Below are 22,859 nucleotides of genomic sequence, written 5' to 3'. Positions count from 1 at the left end.
ACAATAGTCTATACTGTATGGAGAGAGAAAAACAATCGCATTCACAACCAAACAACCATACCGCCGCTCAATCTCTTCAAGGATATTGACCGCCAAATCACAAACACTATTGCAGCCCGAAAGGGAAGGAGGAAGTTTAGGAATCTCTTCACATTGTGGTTCAGATAAGAGATCAAAATTTGTGCTTCTGAGTTTGAATCTTAGTTGATTCTTGTTTTTATTTTTTTTTGCCAAGGACCAACCTGCAGGTCTTATATCATTTGTAATACCGAATCTTTCATATATATGATATTAACGATTTAGCAAAAAAAAAAAAAAGTAAACACACAAGAGACAAGACTCATAATTATATTTGAGTTCACTCGACTGGAAGTTTAAGGAGTCTACGGTACTTAAAGTCCTTGCATGTAATAGGCTTGAACTTAGCGGGGTTATCGCCGGTAATTAGCTCCGGCAACGGTCCGATGACCACATCAGGATTAGCATCCACAAAAATCGGCCATGACATCCTCTTCTTTTCCTTATCCACAATTGCTCTATGCAACACATTCTTGTACTTGCCATTGCTCAGCCTCTACAAATTCCACAAAATTAAATTGATTATTTTAAAAATCAACTGATAGAACTATGTTTATCATTAAGAGAAACAAACCAGAATCTGATCGCCAATGTTGATGGTTATGGCAGTGGGAATGTAGTGAACATCGAACCAGCGATCGTCCTTGAAAATTTGGAGCCCTGAAACTTCATTGGTGACGATGATTGCGATCCCGATGATATCAGTGTGCTCTGGTACTCCCAGAGTCAAATCCGGTTTGGGGTCAGGAGGATAGTTGTTGATCCTCATTACATACTCGGTCGAGTCGCCGCCAAGACCTTGTATCAAGGCCTCACGTGGTAACCCTAATCCCTCTGATAAATACCCCAAAACCCTCTCTGATAGCTTCTTAGTCTCCTTTGTGTACTCCTCAATCACTTCCCTAGAAATTAGAATTGCCATGTCCCAACAATCAAACGGATGATAAATGGTTAACATGGAAACGTATCAACAGAATGAATTGGATACGAAAACGAAATAATAATGGTGATGAAAAGTTTTTATTTTATTTTCTAATGTTTTCATGTTTTTTACTTTTTACTAATTAAATCATTCAGTAACTATTCATTTTACATGCAGTATAATTATTTCTTTCAAAATTCAACGTAAAACAGTTAGATCTTAAAATACTTTAGCCTATGATATTGGTTCCCTAACTAGCTATACAATTTATTTGTAGCCAAAGATTAGTTAGTACCTGTATTGAGGAGGATTTTTGGGCCAGTAACTAAGATTGATACACGAGGGTGGCCAGATTCTGTGAAAAAGATTCTCGGTCCAAACTTCTCCTTTGACATACTTGAGATTCGTGGTGTAACCTTCGAAGTCTTTGGAGCCAGCTTGTTTGGCTACGGCATTCTTCTCTGTCTCCGGGAGATCAAAGAACTGTGCACCAACCTCCTTCAACCGCCCTATCAGATCCATCGGGATTCCATGATTAACCACGTGAAAGATCCCCCACTCTTCGCTCGCTTTCACCACCGCACGAGACACTTGCTCTTCGTCAAGGTTGCTTAGATCGACTATTGGGATCGTCTCGGCCAGAAGAGACGTGTGTTTGTCTCTCTCGATCTCCATTATTGTTGCTGAAAATAATGGGGAGGTGAGAGGTATATTATAAGTTTGAATTTGTGAAAGTTTGTGATGAGTAGCACAGGCAAGTACGGTTTTTCAACCTTATTTGTTTGTTTTATTTGTCACGCCTATTGTTTGAATAATACAATATTATTTGTTTATGCACAAAAGTATTCACTACATTACCTAATCATCTACTAACTTATGCAATTTTCGTTTATTTATGATATTTCAGTACACAAAACATTCACTTTACTACCTAATGATCACTAATCAGTCACCTACTACCTTGCGCAAATCCTTTATATATCAAATCAAAAACTACAAGTCTCCAACAAGAAAACGTTGTTTGTGTCATCAGGCTAATGATTTTAGAAAGTCTTTTTCCCCCGTTTAAAATGATTATTATACATATCAGTATACAACTCAATAAATCATTACATTAACAGGAAACAAAAGAAAATTCCCAAGCTCTACCGATGAAACAAAAGATAAACAAAATTCATCTCACTAAACAATGTCCCCAAAATAGAAGATTATGAAACTAGACTCAGGGTTGGGTTATATAGAACATTCTAGATCCTACTGAGGACCCTCTCGGCCGCAGCAATAGTGAACTCTATATCCTTGGGACTGTGAGCCAAGCTTGTAAACCCGGCCTCGAACTGAGACGGTGCAAAGTAAACACCTTCTTCCAACATTCCCCTGAAAAACCTACCAAACTTCTCGGTGTCGCTCTTCTTTGCATCTTCAAAGTTGTAGACCGGTCCTTCTGCGAAAAAGAAACCGAACATACCGCTTATGTAACCACCGCACATTGGATGCCGTGTTTTCTTTCCGGCTTCTAAGATTCCGTTGGTTAGCTCCTTTGTGATCTTGTCCAAATACTCGTATGTTCCTGGCTGCTGTAGCCGCTTCAGAGTGTGAATCCCTGCGGTCATTGCCAGTGGATTACCACTAAGAGTCCCAGCTTGGTACATCGGTCCTGCAGGCGCAACCTACAAAGAAAAGAACACAAAACATTGTTTATATATAGTTTTGAAAACCATAAAACAGAACGGCCACCACCAAGTTTCAAAGCTTCTTCTAAGTATAGAGCCAGATCTCACCATCTCCATAATATCACGTCTCCCACCGTATGCTCCCACGGGAAGACCACCACCAATGATTTTTCCAAGAGTTGTCAGATCAGGCGTGATCCCAAAGTATTCTTGGGCACCACCATAAGCTAAACGAAAGCCTGTCATGACTTCATCGAAGATGAGAAGAACACCGTTGTCCTTAGTCAGCTGGCGTAAACCGTTGATGAATTCCGGTGTAGGAGGGATGAATCCAGAGTTACCAACAACAGGTTCAAGAATAACCGCAGAGATCTCGCCTTTATGCGCAGCAAAGAGCTTCTCAACAGCTTCAAGATCGTTGTAAGGAGCTGTTAAGGTATCTGAAGTAGCTGCTTTAGGGACACCAGGTGAGTCCGGTAGCCCTAAAGTAGCAACACCACTACCAGCTTTAACAAGGAAGGCGTTGGCGTGACCGTGGTAACACCCTTCAAACTTGATGAACTTCTCTTTGTTAGTGAAGGCTCTGGCGAGACGTAGCACACCCATACAGGCTTCAGTACCAGAGTTGACAAAGCGAACCATTTCAATGCTTGGAACAGCTGATATAACCATCTCAGCTAGAACATTCTCTAAGAGACAAGGAGCACCAAAGCTTGTTCCTTTCTTCATCGTCTCACCTAAAGCCGCGAGTACCTCATCATCGGCATGACCAATAATAGCTGGTCCCCAAGATCCAACGTAGTCAATGTACTCATTTCCATCAATGTCCCACATCTTACAGCCTTTAACTGAATCGATCAAAACTGGTTGACCACCAACGGATTTGAAGGCTCGAACAGGGGAATTCACACCTCCAGGCATTAGATTCTTTTCATGAGATTAACAAGAAAAGATCAATTTTTTCCATTAGTCAGGGATTATATAAGGTAACACACATTCATATCACGAAGATTCGAAAAGAGACAACTTTGCATTCCTGAACTAAGGATTGATCATTCTGGCGAGACTATAATTCACGAAATCAATGATTTAGAATCAATCAAATGAAAAGGGCGAAATCAATATACCTTGGCAGCATTGAAAGCTTCCTCTGATTTCTGAAGAGTGAAACTTTTCTTCTTCTCGTCGACGGAAACAGACATCTTGATGCAGCATCGGTTAAAAGAAGAAGAAGAAGCTTTCTTCGAGGAGCACGAAAACCCTAAAGCAGTTCCCGATCCTGTAAGCGTCGCCGACATCTTTGCTCTGAAAGTCGCGGTCGGAGTTGTTGGGAATCCAATGTAGCGGGTGGGGCTTTTCTTTATTTTCAGAGGAAGAAGAAGAAGAAGAGTCAACAAGATAAGGCGATGCCCACCCACCGGGTTTTTATATTTACCGGGTCGGGTTACCCAAGTCTCTCAAATCATTTATTTTAATTTATTTTATTTTTGAACAATATTTTAATTTATTTCATATCTCTGGTATTTTAATTGAATTGGAAATTTAAAATTTGAGCTTTACTACATACGACAAGTATTTGTAATATCACAAAACACGTCATCGTTCATCATTATTTGTTTTAAAAAGATTATGATCAGTTCAAAGACTACATACAATGCATGAATAAGATTTATTCATCCATAAGTCCTTGGAACACTTTCATAGCCGAACTAGGAAGTCCAAGCAACACATTGATACTCTTTGTGTCACTGCCACATGGGAGGAACAGAATCACTTCCTTCTCAGGTAAACCAACCGGTCCAGACACAACCGGTTCACCCCAACCGAAATCCTTTGTATGAAACGACAGCTTTTGACCACGACGTGATAGGTGATAAGAAGCGTAGCCGTTAGGCTCGGCCTAGCTCGAGTCTCCTTGAAGTAATCAATCGCTGACGTCATGAAACCGTCGTTGACCATTTCAACGGCGCTTTTAACAAACCCACAGAATGAGAAAGAGGGTTTGAGGTTACTTCACCTGCCTTTGTAACGCAATAAGTGAACACAATCCCGTTTCCGGAGTATCCTTTAAGAAGTTCCGGAACGAATCTCGACCGTCCGTCTGCAGCAAAGAGAAGTTTTATCCGTTGATAAGGTTTAAGCCCTAGAGCTTGACAACGAGCTCTCCATAGAAATCCGGTTAGGGTTTGAAAAGTGGTGGATCTTGTTTCTGCCATGATCTTGAGCCTCTCCAGTTTTTCGGGTCCGAAGAGGAAGGATTTGTAGACGAGTTTCTCGTCGGAGTAGAGTTTTCCCGTGCCGGATATGTCTTGTAGGTCCTCGAACTCGTTGTGTGGGAAATCGATCTTTGGTGGAGTTTGTGGTCGGAGAAGTGTGCGGTCCAAGAAAGGTGGAAGAGAGAGAGGAAGGCCACGAGCAGTCTCGGCCCAAGAGTTGAGGAACTCCATGGCTGCGGCCTGCGATACCATCGAACATATTGTGGTTCATGCCTAGTCCACGTTTGAAATTTGTTACCTAACAAACCAAACAAAATTAAGTTGTATGGAAGCATAGTATACAATATATGCGATCAACTAAAAATGATTAATTCAGTCGTATTAACGAATGTTCTGCCCCAAGAAAACAAGAGTATATCCAAACATTATATGTTGATTTACATATTGGCAAATAATAATCCTGATAAATTATTTGGTCGACATTCACAATTCACAGATTCACAATAATCTTCTAAATCGTCAATTCGGATTTGACTAAAAAATTATGTATTTGTTAGTGGGAATAATATCATGGGTTTTCTTTCTTATTATTAATTAGCGTATTTATGCATATGCATGATAATGAATCAATATTTAACACTCCTACTATATAATATACTTATTTGAAACCAATATCGGACCAACCTAGTATAGGTCATGTTCGTTCACTCACACAAAAACAGCAACCAAAAATAGTAATCAACTCCTCACCTGAACAACCACGGGAGGGATCTCAAGAATATTCCGAGTACCGGGAACGTCGTAAACCAGCTTTTCAAGAGTCTCTGGTTGATCAATCTCCGACATAGCCTTCTTTATCTTTTCTATCCCACAATTGGCATCAGCTTCCACCACGACAACTCCGTCTCCAGTGCAATTCACAGCGATCTTTCCTTCGGGTCTGATCGTGAGTCTCCCGGCGGCAGGATAGTAGTGAACAAGAACCTCGGAGAGTGACTTCTTGATAACTTCATAGGATTCCTCGTTGGATCTTGAGTTTGATTTGAAGTAGTAGAAAGTTTTGACGATGATGGCGATGTTTTGATCGAGAGATAATGGAGACCTTTCGGAGTTTCAGAGGCTGGAGAGACAAGAACAGGTTCCTTTCGGGTTACAATGAGCTCGAATGAGTCGGCCATTTTTCAAGGAATCAGGGTATATATCTTCGGTAAAGAAAACTCTAAAGATGTAGTTTTGGAGAATTGAGGATAGATTTAATTTTCTAGGAGGATTTTATGAAAGGGGTTAAGTAGAGGCCAGGGTTTGAGGTTAATTATGGTACAAGCAAAGATTTCAGCAAATGGTAGAAGAAAGAAAAAAGAGAGCGAGCGAAAGACGTCTTGAGGAACACATGTTAATCTGACGACTTGAATACTTTTAAAATCTGGTATGATTAGAGGTGTTGTGACCAGTTAGATCGGTCAAATAGAACTGACTATGTAATTAAGCTTGGTTCAAAATAATCTTGCATGCATTACTAAAGTCACTGTTAAAAATGATAGGTTGAAAGAGTATGATTCGTTTTTTTTTTTTTACCAGACTGATCCCATCTAAAATTGGGCGGATGTGATGCCGCTATTTCAAAAACTCAAAATATTATCTAGTGCAATTTTGTTAAAACCGCAGAAGTGAGAAGTCTATGTAAAGGGGTCTATTCTGTTGATTACGTTCAGTTCACAAACAAGGTCGCATTTGGATAATAGCTTTTCTTTAAATGTAACGATTCTTTCGATATATTGTGATTTAGTAGCATTAGTAGAATATTGTATAAATAAATAGCATTAGTTGTACCATCCCTATAGGCTATAGTTTTGTTTATTGAATGTAACTTGGCGTCAAGAAAAACTGAATTTACTTCTCCATCAAATCCAAAACTTCATCAGGTAATTCTTTTTTTTTAACCTACAAAAGTTTCAAGTTCACCATTCCGTTCATGATACACCAAGCCACAAATCGGTAAAACAAAGAAGTAAAATTCCCCACAGTATCTGGCTATCAAATAAAACAAGGATTAATAAACCTAACAGGTAACAGCTACACAAGAAGAAAAAGACACTTAAACTACATAATGAGAGTCAGACTATAGAGATTACACAAAGTACAGATTCGACACACTCTAAATTTTACCTCTGATTCACACAAAAGTTGTGTCACAATTGCTGCTTTCCTTCACATCAGATTTTGAGAGAAGAGGATCCAAACTCCCAACCTTAATCCTTTTTCTCTTCTTCTTCCTTCTCTTCGTCACTTTCAGCCTCGTCTCCCTCTCCTTTTTCTTCTTCCTTCTCTTTGTCACTTCCAGCCTCAGCTTTTTCCTCTTCATCATCTTCTTCATCATCAGTCATTGCATTTATGGCATTTGTGATCACATCCTTCACCTCTGGTTTTCTATGTGACAGTTCCACACCGAAATGTTCGCCTGACGTTATCACAAACAGCATATGTTAGCAAAAAGATCCTGAACATTTGGAAAGTAAAAACACAAATTGCGAAATAAATAATAAAACCAAAAACCAAGAACATACTTAGCTTCTGCAGAATATCTGATAGTGTTGCCTGTTATTAAGAAAAACAAATTGTGTGAGAACAACTATTCAAGGTTTTTAGACCATTCCATTGTATTCAAATTTGGGAAAATCAAACCATCTTACCGTATTGAAGTCTACTTCCTTCAGAATTTTGGACACCACTTCAAGCATCTCTTCTCTGGTAGGCTCTTCTTTGGCTTTGCCTTTCTTAGTGGCTTTTCCTGTATCCAATCCATGATAGAAGATAACAAATAATAAAGGAATCAGATGGAATAATTTCTTTAAAAACATAAATCAAACGAGTCTAAGCATCAGAAGCAGCTGAGAATGGTTGTAACCTTTCTCTTTAGATCCCTTAGCCTGTGGCTTACTCGGCTGTTTCTTGCTTTTCTCTTTAGAAGGCTCGACAGGATCAACTTTTTGCTTCTTAGCCGGGGACGAGGCTGACTTAGCAATTTGTTTGGAGGACTTTTCACCAGATTTTGCGGAACCTTTAGCAGAAGCTTGCTTATCCTTACCTTTCGACCCTGAGCTCTCCTCTACAGTCTTTTTCGATGAGCTTCTCCTTTTGGATGGTTTCTCATCCTCTGCTTTTTCTTTTTCATCTTCAGTGTCAGTCTTTTCATGGTCACTTTCTTCCTCTGGCGCCGCATCATCTTCTTCATGAGGATTATTAGTTCCTTCAGAATCAGCATCTCCCTCATCCTTGCCTTCTTCCGTGTCAGATGGCTGATCTCGCTTTTTTGTTTGCCTTTTTCTCTGCGTAGAGACAAAACATACACAAAGAAAGGATATCAGTACAACCCGTGATCAACAGCTTAATCAAGTCACATAGATGAAAAAGCATATAACTATTCATGCAAATCATTATAATCCGACCATACACATTAAAAATCAAAATTTTACATCACTCATATGCAGAAAGTCTAAGAAAACAAGCTAAAAAGGCGCCAATAGCAGGCAAGGAATACAAATTAGATAATTAAGATGATCAACAAAGTACAAACCTTGGCTGGGGTGTCTGAAGATTCTCCAGATTTCCCCTTTTTTGGTGTACTCTTGCGCTTTTTGGCCTGCTAAAAATGAACTCAATGCTCTCATTGGGAATGAACATGTAGAACAATAATGTACAGAATCCAACAGTACCTTTTCTTGATCAGCTATAATAACATCTCTTGTTTCCTTGGGAGATTCCAAAAATTCAAGCACTTTGACAGCTAGTTCTTCCTGGAAGTATCAGGATAGTGGATTTTTTAGAATATAGAACAAGGTACAATAAATAGATAGACCACATCATGTTATCACTTACTTTTTTCATGTTGCTTCTGTTTATAGGTATATCAAGCACATCACAAAAAACTATCAATTTTTCTTTTATGCATTTGTCAATCTTCTCTTTTATTTTTGCTCTCTGCTTCTCCTCCTGATAAACATTAAAATACGAGATTTTACCAGAAGGCAAAACAGCAAACACATCCCTGTAACAGAATAAACTTGAAATGGGTTATACCTCATTCTCTGACCATGCAAAGCCAGAAAATTGACCAATGTTTCTCTTAACCATCTGTGCCTGCAGAGAAATTTTTCACGAAACGCTTTAAGTATCTATGCACTCTGGCAAAGCGAAAATTCCAAGACAACATCCATATTAACAGAGACAAAAAGCTTGAAAGTGAAATCTACATATCAAATGTGAGCAACATTTAAAGCACCTTTGCTTTCTTCCCATACAGAATGGTGTGTAGTAACATCAGGTTGTCATCAGCTTTTCTCTTGGATAGTTTATGAGCCACTGAAACAGCCAACGTTATCAGAAAGCTTTCTAATTGTAAATAAATGTAATCAAGACTCCACTAAAAGAACCAAAATTCTCACCCTCAAGTTAGAAAGAAAGAAAGAAAGAAAAACCAAACATTTTATCATCTTCTCATCAACCACAGAGCAGTTCGCTACCAAAAAGAAAAACCAAACTGAAACTTACCCAAGTATAACCAAATCATGGACAGTAAGTTATAGGCTACCAGAACGTCAGAATATAATAAAGGAAACCAAAAGCCCAAGCTTTTATAATGAAATGGTTCTATCTACTACAAGCATAGCAATGAAGACAAACAATCTCACAGCAGCTATCTCATAATCTTCTAGATCTAAGATTTGCCAAACCAGCCCAGATTGTTCATTATTCTGCCTCACAACAATCAGATCTACACATCACAAGAATCAAAACAATCACAAACAGAACTGAATCGTATACGTACCATTGGGAATTTCCCTGAGAGGTGTTCCACGACCCTACAAAATTAAACACAGAGAGACAGAAACCCATAACTAATTGATTCCAATTCTAACAAATACGAAAGAAAAAATATCAAATTTTTTACATAAAAGATCAAACCTTTCCAATTGAAACAGACTTGCTGGGTGTAGCTCGCATAGGAGTAGACAAGGAGAAACGCTCAACCTTCTTTCTCTCCCTCGTTGGTCTGTCACTAGTCGGAGTCACCGTTTCTTTCTCCGACGATTTCTTACTTCCACTTCCTTCTTCTTCTTCTTCTTCCTCCTCCTCTTCACTTTCTACATCGTCTTCTTTATCCTTCTCCTCCAATTCTCCCTCTTTCTTCTCCGCCTCATCCTTTATCGGCGAATCCGCTTTTGCTTCCTTGGCAGCAACAGTATCCTCATCCTTCGCCGGAGATTCCACTTCCGGTATCTTCTTGTCTTCTAGGGTTTCAGTCGCCATGTTAGACCCAAATCAAGATGAGGAAAAAAAGGGTAAAAGAGAAAAAAATATCAGATTTGGGAAACTAGAAAACCCTAATTCAAAGATTATGAAGAAGAGAAGAAACACAAAAAGAAGAATAAAAAAATTTGGGGATTTTTTTTCAAAATTTTCAGGAACACAAAGGCGGGCTCTTTCGTCAACCCCCAAAACTTTCACCAAAATCAAGCTCGCGGCAAAACTAACCCATTTTATATACATACACATCATATATACTTGCAAAGAACATATTCGGCCCAGTTTTATAACTGGCCCAATTTTATTCCTAACGAGCCCAATTAAGTTCCGCACTTAATTGAATTTGGAGGGAAAACCAAAAAAAATCCCTAAATTTCACCGGCGAAATGCGTAGACGACGGCTGCAACTCCGATACTCCTCCGACGAAGAAGAAGAAGACGAAGATGAAACTGGAACAAGCGGAATTGGTGATTCTGCTCGGAGCGGTGGTATAGCCTCAGCTGTACTACAACCGGAAACCTCAGTAGCTTCGAATTCTAACCCTAATCCCGGCGAAGCAATTGATGTATCGGAAGTTGAGATTATCGACGTCTTTGGTAATCCGCCTCCCACACCGCCGGATTCTAGTATTCCTACTCCGTATCCGGTTGATTTGTCGGAGACAGAGTCGGATTTTGTGAGCGGTAATAACTATGAATCGCCGATCAGTGAGATTCTTTCTCGATTAGGGATTAAATTGAAGAGAGAGTGGTGGGTCTCTTGTCTTTCAGGACTTGAAATTTCGATTCCGCAATTTTCCCGCCTCGATGTTGCAGCGAAAGCTAAGCATTGCTTTGAGCAGTTCATGTTTTCCGATATGAATATATGCGGAGGTGGGGTTCTTCCTCGGAATGTTGCGTCTATGAATCTTATAGAACTCCCTGGTCCGTTTGTTCTTCAGGTTATTTGATTGTTTTGTTGGAACTGCTTATATATATATATATATATTTAATGCACAATGTGTGATTTTGGCTGAACATTTCTGTTTTAATTTAGGTTGATGAGATTGTTAACATTGGATGTCCACTCAAAGGAAGGTATGAAAACGCTAATGCAGGGCTTAAGAGGTGCCTTAAGCTGTCCATGACAGATGGTGTTCAACGCGTTTTTGGTATGGAATACAGGCCTATTAAAGATCTTCAAGTCTTGTCTCCTGCTGGTTTAAAGGTGTGTGTTTCTTTTTGGGAATTGTAGTTGTTAAAATGGTAGATTATCTTTTGGGATGAAAACTAGTACATCCTTAAACATGTCAGTGTTTTTAGTTAAAGCACTGATAAGAACAGTTCAATGCAGATTGTTGTATCTAGTGTACAAGTTCGGCATGGACTTTTAATGCTAGTACCTGAAATTGTAGAAGTTTTAGGAGGGATGGTTGAAGAACTTGAAGAAGCAAGAAAGCGTCTGGTTGTTGAAGTAAACAAACCTCCACGAGGGAAAAGGTAGATTTATTCAAAGAATGGTTTACTTTGTTTAGAACTCGACTTTTCTCCAGCTTATTTTCCCTCGTTCACTTCATATTCATATTCGAAAGTTGTGTCATGATGTATTTCTCTGAGTATGCCTTACGATTTACTAGTTTAAGTTAATTCTGTGGAAACAAGATGCATGATATAAGTTAAAACACGGCTTATTACACACTACCAACTGTCTTTTCTAATTGCAGTTGTAAATTTTACCCTTCTTGTCAAAGTTCTTACCTGATTTCAACTTTTGCAGAACAACGAGAGGAGTGGTTCCTTCATTGGCAACCAGAGCAACTCTAGCGGCGTGGTCGCTAAATGGCAATGATACTGGCAATCATGTAAATAGTTCTACCTCAGGCAATGCTAGTCAGGCTCAGGCCAATGTTCAAGGTAGGATTTTTTCTACATTAATCTTCTTGTTCAGAAAAACAACGGCATGTCAACAAGAAAATAGCTGCATGTTTCAAAACTAGAGTTCACAAAACGAGAGTAATTATTGTTCATTACTGTCAACCCTGCCAAAGTGTTCATTACTGTCAACCCTGAACTAGAGTAATTATTTGTTCCATCACAAGAAAGTGGATAAACGACAGTTTTGAATCAAAGGAAACAGACTTTTCCCATTTTCTCGTTTATATCTAGAGCACAAGCATAGTTCGTAGTTTTAGTAACATGAGACAACCACTTTATTTTGAGACTATTAGTGGCTATTGACTCTCTTTTAACCAAAACACTTATGGCAGGCGTACCCGTAAATGTAACGGGAACTCACAATAGTTCACGGAGAATGGATGAGCCTCCTGCTTCTACCAATGTGGAAGCTACTGTGTCAAGGGTTGAGCATATGCAGATTGATACTGCTTCTGCGCACGGGGAAAGAACGTTTTCTGATGTACACTCAACTTCTAGTAACATTCACCGGGCATCATCCACAGCTGGTACTAGTTGCAGTGGTACAAGATCTTTTTCCAACAGCGTTGGTGGAAATACATTGGATCAACAAACATCTAACGTGACTTCATTTGTTGAAGAAATGCATATTGAGACTGGTCGTGTAAGGGACACAACGTCTCATGTACATGGTTCAGGTTCAGGCGGTCTAGCAGATGTAGAAGTCAGTAATATGGTTATCGATTTGGAAGGACCTTCTGTGCTTACAAATACAGAGAAGCCTTTCACTTACTTAGCCGAGTTGTCTCAAAAATGGGCAGTAATGAAAGATACCATGCATTCTGTTCAAGGAAGGATCAAAGTACTAACACCACTTATCAAAATACTCTCAAACTCAGTCTTCTATCCATCAGGATTTCAATCTTTGTAACTAAAGTATCTATTTTCTTGCAGTGCTTCCTAACCGGAGTGAAGAAATTCCAGTTCAAGCAACAATCTACGTATGAGCTTCTATGTTACGTCGATGATGGTAGTCTCATCTGTGAGATCTTGCTCCATAACGACGTGAGTCCTATCCCTCATTTCGCAAAACTTTTGACGAATTAGAATTAAGATCACCCATCTTGTCCATGGTATTCCCTCTGCAGGTTGTACAAAACAGGATAGGTCATTCATCCATGGAAGTCACAGCTGCTCTTTCCTCTTCAGCACCAACATCAGTAAATGCCATGATGAAAGAGAAACTGAAACGCTTCCAGTTTTTTCTCGCTGACTTCGAGGTAAACCTGCTAACATATCAGTTTTAGACTGTCTTTGTTCTATGATCAGATACATCAAACATAAGTTGTATATAGAATTTGTTCTATGATCAGATACATCAAACATAAGTTGTATATAGAAGACTAGTTTATATACAAGCTCATTAGGACTGAGTGTGAAGACCCAATCAGAGACAAACCAAGCTACGCTTAGGAAGACATGTTTTTATAAATTGTTCATTTTTATGTTACTGCAGGGAATAATGGTGGTAGAAATGAACAGATCGTCGCAATATCCGGTAGCAATTGAAATGAATCAGGGATGTTCGTTAACTGATGCTCGGTTACTCTTTGAAAGAATCAAATCATCCTCAAACTTAAATCCAGTTCTTGTTCTATCCCCTTGAGTCTTGATCTAGTAGTCAACTAAAAGCTTGTGAAACAGTGAGAGCTTTTGGTGACTTGACTTCCTTTATAGCTCTGCTTAGGAATGACTTCCTGGTTCAACTAAACCGGGTATATCATTCTGGGTAATTAAATTGAATCCGGCGGGTAGTATACTTCCCTGATTCCAGTTCTGCTCTTTTAAAGATAAATCTATAGAAAACAAGTAGTTCTTTTTTCTTTTCAAACAAGTAGACTTAGGTGTGTAAATTTTTTTAATGAACTTGTATGTTTTAGAGGATAAAACAAAGGTTTATATATATGGCAGATTGTTATGAATTTATTGTCATTTGGTGATCTTGATATGGCGTTGAAAGAATATTACTATTATACAGATAATAGCAATATTACTATTTTATGATCTATGTTTTACAGGCACTAACAACTTTGAGTAGATAAACATCTCATTCTCACCTCAATCATCATTCATCACCCATTGTGATCAATTTAAACTTTTTGCAAAAGTTTTCCGGTTTTTGTTTCCTGCCAATAGATTTTCTTATATGATTTGGTGACGCATATTCAACGATTGTCCATTATGGGAAAAAACAAGAATCGGGGATTGATAAGTTTTGTTTGATTTGAAGGTCGAGTCTTTTCTTCTTTTTTGGCCGAATTTAACTCTGACTCTTGTTCGAGAAAAAAACACAGTGTTATGTTCTTTCGGTAGTTTCCTTTTGAATATACACCAAAGTCTTTTATTCGTTTTTCTCTTCTGTTCTAATAAGAAAAAACAATCGTTTCGGATTTTATATATTGGTCTAGCTAGGGTAAGGTAGCCAAAATCATATTGGGGGGTCCCGATGAATCAAATCGGTCAATGAATATGTCAAAATGGGATATTAATATAAAGATCATGATTCTTCGATTAATCTACTCCAAACGTTTTGATGATGCCTAGCTATTTTTTAAAAAATAGTTGTTTTTCTTCCAGAGTCAGGTTACATCTACATAAAGAAGCCATTTAGAGTGTCATTAGACGTAAAAGAAACAATTTGAAATTTGAAACGAATCAAAAGAATAACGAAATTAGCCACTATAATAGATGTAATGCTACAACGTAGCACACAACAATATAGGTCATCTTCATCCATCCATCTATGCTCCTTTGCTTTTACACCCACTAAGTGATGGGATTTAAAGACCTTTCAATTTTTTTTCTTATCAACATTTCTTTTGTTAGAAAAGTTTACTTTCTTTTAAAAGTATTATATTAATGATTGTTCTAAAGATTTTTGGCTCATGTCTATATCTCAACAAAATTCTTTGATAAAAATCGATCGAAATCATGTTATCAATTTCGACAGATGAATTTATATGATTTGTTTTCTTCTGTCACAAGACCTACACATTTCTTCATTATTGTGTAACACAAGTGCTGTGTTTTAATAGTATTCACATATGGAACTCGTTAACTAGTGGACTTTTTAACAAAACAGTTGAGCAACATGATCTTCTATTTTTTCTATATTATGGGCCTACATCTTTCTTTGTGGGTGTAGGCTTTCGAATTATCTATTCATTTTTATTTATCAAACTCATTCCAAGTTTTTATATACGTAAAAACACAAATACAAAAGTAGAGGAATAGAAAGAAACCGTATTGTATACGAAAGAAATCGTGTTTCTTAATGTATTTTAAATCTAGAAAGTGAACAATATTGTGCTCGCTTCCATACGTCTTCATTTTAATATATTTTAAAATTTTAAGATTTTAGCTCTGAAACTGGAATATATACGTTTAGAAGTCAAGGTCTAAAGGTTGGCTTAATGCCTAATCTATAAACTAGATTTCGATAGTATTATGATTCGTGAGTTGAATGGCTCGTTATCAACAGCTTTTTTTCAAACAAATTAGAGAAAACAATGCCAAGAAATCAAATATATAATAATGCAACCGTTGTCAATAAATAAAATAAATTGAAGATAAATCGGTATACGTATAACATGGCAACGAAAGGAGAATCGGTATACGTATAACATGACAACGAAAGGAGAATATATTATTTTGCTTAGCACCACTCGGCGCCAAAATAAAAAGTCGAAAGATAATTGAAACAAATTATTGGTAATATGGATGGATCTAATAACTAGTTTTTAGAGTTGTATGAAACTCAGGTAAGTGTATCAAAAAGATGTTGATGGACCCAACACTTTTAGTGATTGGGTTAAATGGTCGATTCAAATACGGTTCGGTCGCAATCAAACCTAAACTAGTTTAATGAAAACCGGTCAAGTGTCTCAATATGATAACAATTAACAACGTTGTTATTATCCTTCTTTTTCTACAACCCAAGAAAAAAATGTAACGTACTTTTTTTGTCTGTATATTTATTTGGATATGCGATCAAAACGGATTTGTTTAAAAATACAAAAGTACCTTTACCAGTTTCCAGATTAAAACTCAGAATAATAGTTTGACAACGATGATACACATATATTTCTGAATCGGCTAAACTGCCTACATTTAGAGAGCTAGTAACAGTTTTGAATATAAACACATTTAAGAATGCTATTGTTGTAACTATATAGCGATCAATGCTTAATTCGAAATGTCGTTTTTTCAAAGAAGTTATATCTTTATTGCAACAAGTGTTCTTAAAAAAAAATAACCGAAGCATGCCTGGTCGACCATTTTTTTGTTAGTATTGTTTAGGTAACGTATACATAAAACGATTAATTATGTCTACGTTTATACGTATACGTAATACGTACATGCAAACAAGAACGTTACTTGTAACGTATATGTATCTTTGGTATGTCTCTGCGTGTCAACATGATTTCGACATTGTTGTTGAATGAATGTATGGTCCCAAAGGTTAACAGAAAGAAAGAAAGAAGAAAAAGACCAACAAAATTAATAAATGCTATAACCCATCCACACCGTTTTTCCTCTTTTTCCCCTAGAAGAAATAAAACTAGACTTCTTCTTTTCTAAAATAAAACTTTAGCAGGATATATGCAACTTGAATAAACTTGTAAGAAAACTTAAAATAGATAACGTTGTAAAAGATCATTAATAAGCCACGACAAAAATCTGAGCAATCAATTTATTCACTAAAACAAAAAAAAAATACATAAGATTAGACAAGTAGTCAAGTACCATTACCATCAGTAAGGAGAACATCTCGTGAGCTATTAGAAAATTCGTTTTGTTTTGATTTGATTGTCTTGAATTGGTTCTTACTTCTTTACAGAGGCACTGACCAATAAATTTAACAGTTACCGCCACATTTTCAACTTCCTTAAATGAATTGAGCTACCGACATGGCGACATATGATATTGTAGCATTTTAAGTCATCATTGAATCATAACTTCCCACTCAATTCCTTTTCTGCTTATATTTATTTACCGTTTTCATAAAAGTTTGTCCTAAGTGAAAGAATATTTTACTAGTAGATAGTTATTATAGAACACACAAAAAAAGCTGGTTAATTTTTACTATGGCTACTGGCTGGCTAAAAGAAAAGTAAAAGAGTAACCTACTTTTTTTTCTTTAATTTTCTTGTTTTGTTTCAAAGAGGAATCGAGTAAATAATTTATATACCAAAAAAAAAAAAACGGTGAGTCGAACGAATAAAAGAAGCGACAAAAGTTGAGTACGAAAGCACAGGAATAGAGGAAGTGGTGGCGGGTCACGTGGGCTCTCTCATTCATTCATACAACCAAAAAAAAAAGCCTGTACGTCCTCAGAGATGGCACGGACCCATCACGTGGGCTCTACGTGTGTTTAACACCGTCACATCACGGCTCTCTCTCTCTCATATTACCTTCACGCTCCACGCGCTACTCTAGGCGCGTGTGATTTCTGGAGTCTACGTTCCGGTGGGAATAGAATGTTCTTCCCGCTTACGATGCCAAGACGTCACGACCAGGTTGCACGTGTCATTTACGCGCGGCGAACTGTTAGCCACTGGTTTCTTTTTGTGGTTTTAAAGAAACTGTATGTCAGAAAAAATTAATTTTACTTCTTTTTTTTTCTTCTTGAAATTCCAAAAAATAATAAAAATTTACATATACTTTTCCTACTGAAGTGTTGTATTTTAGTAGCATTTTCTTAAAACGAAAGAAAAATTAAAACATAGGATTCGTGATTAAATTATTTTAGATGACTGATTGATACTACGTGCCACCATTAAATTTTCTAACAACGCATGATGGACAACAAATTAATTCACAAGGAATAATCATACACTTTATATCCAAAAACAAAAAAAAAATGAAATAATCATAACACGATTGACAAAACACCAATTGCATGTGTTGTTTAAGATAAGGGGCAGCATTTTCGTTTAAAAAATATATATATATTCATTCAATAAATGGACCAACCATTTTGTACAGCGGCAAGAAAATAGTGTTTCACCTAACTCTTAATAACGTTTTTTTCTTTTTATGGGGGAAAAGTGTTGAAAGAGGTTTATACTAGGTTACACTATTTAGGTTATTTATAAATAATTCTCATGTCCAGTAACCCAAATGTATAACCATATTGACTTCACATTATTGGAGTGGAGTAAATTATGCTACTCATGATACCAAATGTACTGAACAGTCTGGTAAATGCATTTAGATTTTGGTGTAGTTGTTGCCACACAAAGACTGCAGTTCAATGGTGTCTTGGAACTATGCGAGTTATTTACCTAACTTTTAGTAGTTAACACTTCAAAACGAGTTACACCAATGTTTAGATTATCATATTTAATGTGTGAAAGATACTAGCTACTTTTAACAAAATGGGTGAGATGATAGTATCAAATTTGGTGCTGGCCAAAAATTTCCATTTCATTAAAGTTGCTTCTCTAGCTTTTTTATGATAGTATCAAATTTGGTGCTGGTCAAAAATTTCCATTTCATTAAGGTTGCTTCTCTAGATTTTTAAGAAAAAGGCCATGTTGGTACTAAAATTTTAGCTACGCAGCAACCTATAGTAAAAATGAATTTCTAGTGGTGGTATATTTATTTATTTTATTGCTTATAGCCATTAAAAATAACTCACAATTCCAGAGTTGTTCTTAATGTAAATTACACTTTAAAGAAAAAAGAGCTGCACAAACACATTAAGAAGAAACCCACGTGCTAAGAGAGACAGCAAATGCCACGACGAACCCCACTTCATCAAAATTGTTCAAAATATTCCCCATTATAGATTATACCCATTTATAGCATTTGCGTTTTCTTTGTTACATTACGGTACATGCGTTTGGATTCTCGTCGCTGAATAATTGAGGCGGATAAGCATGCGGCATTTCCATAGGTGGAACCGCCACACGCGGCGGTTGGTAATAGTAGTAGTAATAAGGATTCTCTATCTTCCTCACCTCCACAATTTTTTCTCCCTCCTCACCGCCACCGCCACTTTCACCGCCTCCACCGCTTTCTGCCGCTTTGCCTTCTTCTTTACCGCCATCTGCTTCTTTCTTTTCTTCGTCCGTCTTCGCATTTTCGTTCTTCTTCCCTTCTTCGCCTTTGGATTCTCCCCCACCGTTTTCTCCCTTTCCTTCTTCCTTCTTCTCTGCTTCCGCTGCTGCCTCTTCGGGTGGCGGTGGAGGTGGCGGGTCGATTTTCATGATCGCTGCATGTTTACCAGTCCGCTTATAAACGTATTCTACGAGCTTTTGAGGTTCGAACACTCCTTTCACAGACACTTGAGAACCCTTCAAGTCGGATTCAGCAGATTCCACTCCTAAAAGTTATTTATTTAAAACAAAACTTTATAAGAAATTGCACTATCAAAGTGAAGGACCAAATACACTTTGACCCCACTACGTATAATTTTGGAACAAAATCATATGTACATTACATATACTTTTTTTTTGGTCAACAAGTACATTACATATACATGCTGTCAGCAAATAAGATAATTATGAAAAAGAAAAATAGATAACACGTACGTATGTATGTGTTTTAAAGTGGAAGCAATATCATCTTGTTTTGAAATTGAATGGACCAAATTTGATGCAACTAACGAAAGATAATAGTATAAAGTTTGGTGAAAAGAAGTAAAGAAGTGCATGATTTTGCAAGATATTGAAACGTTTTATCTACCGATAATAAATTGGACAGAGAAAAATAAACTAAGATCCAAAAATAACTTTAGTTTTATTTCATTTTAATGATTACCTTTATTAGTAAATTTCCTTAAAAAGAATAAAGAGCTGCTCTTCGCAAAAAAAAAAAAAGCAATTTTTTCTATAATTTAATATTTTTTGACATACAAAAAAATATATATTTTTTGACATACAAAAAAAAATATATTTTTGACATAAGTTTTTTTTAACTAATCCAGTTCTAATTAAAGATTATCTCAAGGGAACTTTAAAACTAACCTTTCATTCTCATGATCCGTTTTTTTATCTCCGTCGCACAAGCTTCGCAGTGCATATGAACCTTCAGTACCACCGTCAACACTACCGGAGGCTGATCAAAAATTACGCCGGACCATTAATATAAAAATGATAAGTTAACACCAAATTTCACATACATAATACTAGGTACTAACCCGTGAAAAACCGCGAACTGAACATTTTTTTTTTATAGAAATTTGTAATAATTTATTTCGTTATTATGTTATTTATAATGGTTTGTGATTAAAGAATCGGTTTGTTTATATTATAAATTTTATATTTTTAAATGTTTATTGAAAAACTATCAATAAAACATTTGCATATAATGACTAAAGTCTATTATTTATTTATCTTCTTTTCTCTCTGTATTTGAAAATGAGTAATTCAAACAAATAAAATAAAAATAGAGAAAATTAAAGAAGAAAATGATAAGATACTATATTTATATCTTTAATTTTTTATTTATTTTTTTAAATCTAAACCATTAAATAAAACTATTATATATTTTATTTGATTACGTGCTGCAAATTTTTTTTGATAAAATTTGTAATTATATAGATTTTATACGATTAGATTTTTACAATCTTAGCTGTTAATTTTTCTTTTTAAGTACAAATTAGTTTGAATTCTAATAGATTTTTTTTTACTTTTCTATAATTTATTTTATTTGATGTGTCATCGATTTTCGTTTTTTAATTAATTATATTTATTTAATTATTTAATTAATCTTAATTAAGTTTTTTTAATAACAATTTATTGTAATTTTTTACACATTTTAAAATTAATTTCATATTTGTATTTTCCAATTCATATAGTAAGATTTTTTACATAAAGAATTCTATTTTATATCATAAACCCATCAAACTAAAATATACAAAATCCTACCAATACTCTCCCATGTGAAATCACTGAAAAGAGAATATTCCCTTTCTAATTGAAAATAAATTAATTTATCCTACCCAAAAAATATATATAAAAGGATAAAGAGAACAAATGAATATCCAAAAAGTTGTATGTCCAATTTATGAAACAAACAAAAATATATATGCTTTTTACAATAAAGAAATTGAAAGCCTTTAGACCAAAAAATGTTACCTCCACTTTCTTCTCTTCCACTTTAGGTTTCTCCTCCTCTGCTTTCTTCTCCGGGGGCGGAGACGGTGGAGGAATCGGAGATATAAGCTCAACTTGACGGTGGGTCTTCCTCTGAACCCTGGCTAATACTTTCAGTGGATCAGCTTTCTCACCTTTCACCACCACTTTCCCCGTTTTACAATCAGTCATCACATCTTCCACTCCTAATTAAAAAAATAGATTTTCCGAACTATTCTATGAAAAAACGAAATGTTTTATATTTCAAAATGCAATAAAGTAGATATACTTATGTATACGCAAAAATCATATGTATATATTTTTAAGAATATTTATTAATATTTTCATATATACAGTATGTATTTTATACACATACATACATACCTTGGAAGCCTTTGAGGGAACGGCGGACTTTTCTAGCACATCCTTCACAGTGCATGTAAACCTTAAGGACAACCTCTTGCGGAGGAGGAGGCGGTGCTGGAGCCTCAGGCGCCGGCGGAGGAGAATCTTCTTTGGAATCTTTGTTAGGTTCTCCTCCTTCTTGAGGTTTCTTCTCAGAATCATCTCCTTTTTTCTCAGCTACCTCCTCCGCTTTCTTTTCTTCTACTTCTTTTTTCTCCTCTTCTGGTTTCTTCTCCTCCATTTTCTTCTCTTCTACTGCTTCTGGTTTCTTCTCTTCCTGATGAAAACCCAAAACAAAACAAAAACAAAAATATTAGAGTCTTAATCAGAAGAAAAATCATGGAGATTTGAAAAAGATGATATAAGAGTTTGGGATTTTCTTGAACCTCTCCCATATTTGTTTGTTTTTGGTTTTTGATGTTTTGAGTGTTTCTATGTTCACAAAAAAAAAATGGTAATGCACCCAAAGAGAGGCTTATAAATCTCTCCCTCACGCTCTCTCTCTCTCTCTCTAAAGAACCACTTGGTGTGTTGGTACGAAGGTGGAACTGTGGACCTCAAGATCTGAAAAGAAATGTAAATTATTTTGTTTTATCCCTTTTTAACATGACTTATACGTGAATCTCATATTATTTAATTGATTTTTTGTTTTAGTACTTTTATTTAATATTTCGTTTAGTAGTTTATCAGTCAAAAATAAACCTAATACTCACGCGATTTTTGTTTCTCTATATATAGTTAAAACTGTCAAAGCACAATTCTAATTCTCGAGATTGACAGTTAGTGGAGTGTTCCAATCATGTATTTTCATCTTCATTACATTTTATAAATCTAGTCAAACCGAACGTTACCAAAGTGAAAACCGAAGTAAGTAAAATAATTAAAAGTAAAAAAAAAGTCTAAAATATAAAGAACAATTAAGAAAAAAAAGTTTTGATTTTAGAATCTCATCGCAAGTGTTCAATCACAAATATTTGGAAACAATGGATCTTTACCTTAAGGAATACTACTTTTTAACTTTTATATGCAAATTATAATTTGTATCGGATTAGCAGTAAGATAACCAATGGAGGTAAAAAAGTAAAGATAAGATAACCAATGTTACATCTGTGAATCTGTGATCCATCTAATAATGTAAAATACAAAAGTAAATGTAATAGTAGCACATTTGTTTACTCTCTTTTCAGAAATATAAATAAATAATCATGTAGTATACAATTTGATT

General features: G+C 36.0%; 6 protein-coding genes across 8 annotated transcripts; 1 reads left to right on the top strand and 5 right to left on the bottom strand.

The window, feature by feature from the left end:
• Positions 1 to 259: 259 nt before the first annotated feature.
• LOC104762497 (putative inactive flavonol synthase 2) lies at positions 260 to 1,756 on the bottom strand. The gene is made up of 3 exons (XM_010485799.3): positions 1,296 to 1,756; positions 653 to 980; positions 260 to 574 (listed from the first exon to the last, which is right to left on the bottom strand). Exons 1-3 carry the CDS (start codon positions 1,673 to 1,675, stop codon positions 359 to 361), a joined length of 924 nt encoding a protein of 307 aa, XP_010484101.1. The 5' UTR covers positions 1,676 to 1,756; the 3' UTR covers positions 260 to 358.
• A 285-nt stretch (positions 1,757 to 2,041) lies between these two features.
• Positions 2,042 to 4,126, bottom strand: LOC104762496 (glutamate-1-semialdehyde 2,1-aminomutase 1, chloroplastic). Its single transcript, XM_010485798.3, has 3 exons — positions 3,801 to 4,126; positions 2,782 to 3,600; positions 2,042 to 2,670 (listed from the first exon to the last, which is right to left on the bottom strand). Exons 1-3 carry the CDS (start codon positions 3,969 to 3,971, stop codon positions 2,248 to 2,250), a joined length of 1,413 nt encoding a protein of 470 aa, XP_010484100.2. The 5' UTR covers positions 3,972 to 4,126; the 3' UTR covers positions 2,042 to 2,247.
• Positions 4,127 to 4,255: 129 nt separating this feature from the next.
• LOC104763651 (fatty alcohol:caffeoyl-CoA acyltransferase-like) lies at positions 4,256 to 6,195 on the bottom strand. The gene is given in 6 exon segments (XM_087499844.1): positions 4,256 to 4,540; positions 4,543 to 4,652; positions 4,655 to 5,132; positions 5,134 to 5,187; positions 5,640 to 5,980; positions 5,983 to 6,195. Coding segments are annotated over 6 exon segments (1,266 nt in total). The 5' UTR covers positions 6,068 to 6,195; the 3' UTR covers positions 4,256 to 4,342.
• A 600-nt stretch (positions 6,196 to 6,795) lies between these two features.
• Positions 6,796 to 10,621, bottom strand: LOC104762494 (DEK domain-containing chromatin-associated protein 2-like). Of its 2 annotated transcripts, none has more exons than XM_010485796.3 (11): positions 9,852 to 10,621; positions 9,715 to 9,748; positions 9,169 to 9,248; positions 8,967 to 9,026; positions 8,766 to 8,879; positions 8,603 to 8,683; positions 8,464 to 8,532; positions 7,795 to 8,215; positions 7,580 to 7,677; positions 7,454 to 7,484; positions 6,796 to 7,347 (listed from the first exon to the last, which is right to left on the bottom strand). In XM_010485796.3, exons 1-11 carry the CDS (start codon positions 10,194 to 10,196, stop codon positions 7,139 to 7,141), a joined length of 1,542 nt encoding a protein of 513 aa, XP_010484098.1. In that variant the 5' UTR covers positions 10,197 to 10,621; the 3' UTR covers positions 6,796 to 7,138. The 2 variants fall into 2 exon arrangements, with proteins under 2 accessions (XP_010484098.1, XP_010484099.1); XM_010485797.3 differs by having other exon boundaries at positions 8,464 to 8,529.
• LOC104762493 (recQ-mediated genome instability protein 1-like) lies at positions 10,469 to 14,078 on the top strand. Of its 2 annotated transcripts, XM_087499843.1 has the most exons (9): positions 10,480 to 10,877; positions 10,965 to 11,134; positions 11,230 to 11,400; positions 11,527 to 11,672; positions 11,950 to 12,086; positions 12,440 to 12,948; positions 13,041 to 13,151; positions 13,235 to 13,366; positions 13,603 to 14,078. In XM_087499843.1, the coding sequence occupies exons 1-9, from the start codon at positions 10,580 to 10,582 to the stop codon at positions 13,750 to 13,752; spliced, it is 1,824 nt and encodes a 607-aa protein (XP_087355969.1). In that variant the 5' UTR covers positions 10,480 to 10,579; the 3' UTR covers positions 13,753 to 14,078. The 2 variants fall into 2 exon arrangements, with proteins under 2 accessions (XP_010484096.1, XP_087355969.1); XM_010485794.3 differs by having other exon boundaries at positions 10,469 to 11,134.
• A 4,660-nt stretch (positions 14,079 to 18,738) lies between these two features.
• On the bottom strand, positions 18,739 to 22,341 carry LOC104762492 (heavy metal-associated isoprenylated plant protein 7). Its single transcript, XM_010485792.3, has 5 exons — positions 22,021 to 22,341; positions 21,614 to 21,911; positions 21,233 to 21,435; positions 20,120 to 20,210; positions 18,739 to 19,476 (listed from the first exon to the last, which is right to left on the bottom strand). Exons 1-5 carry the CDS (start codon positions 22,027 to 22,029, stop codon positions 18,974 to 18,976), a joined length of 1,104 nt encoding a protein of 367 aa, XP_010484094.2. The 5' UTR covers positions 22,030 to 22,341; the 3' UTR covers positions 18,739 to 18,973.
• Positions 22,342 to 22,859: the final 518 nt, after the last annotated feature.

The sequence above is a fragment of the Camelina sativa genome, chromosome 18 (assembly GCF_030686135.1).
Source record: "Camelina sativa cultivar CO46 ecotype springtype chromosome 18, ASM3068613v1".
NCBI lineage: Eukaryota > Viridiplantae > Streptophyta > Magnoliopsida > Brassicales > Brassicaceae > Camelina > Camelina sativa.
Note: the sequence above shows the minus strand (reverse complement) of the source record. Positions and strands in the feature narration are given on the sequence as shown.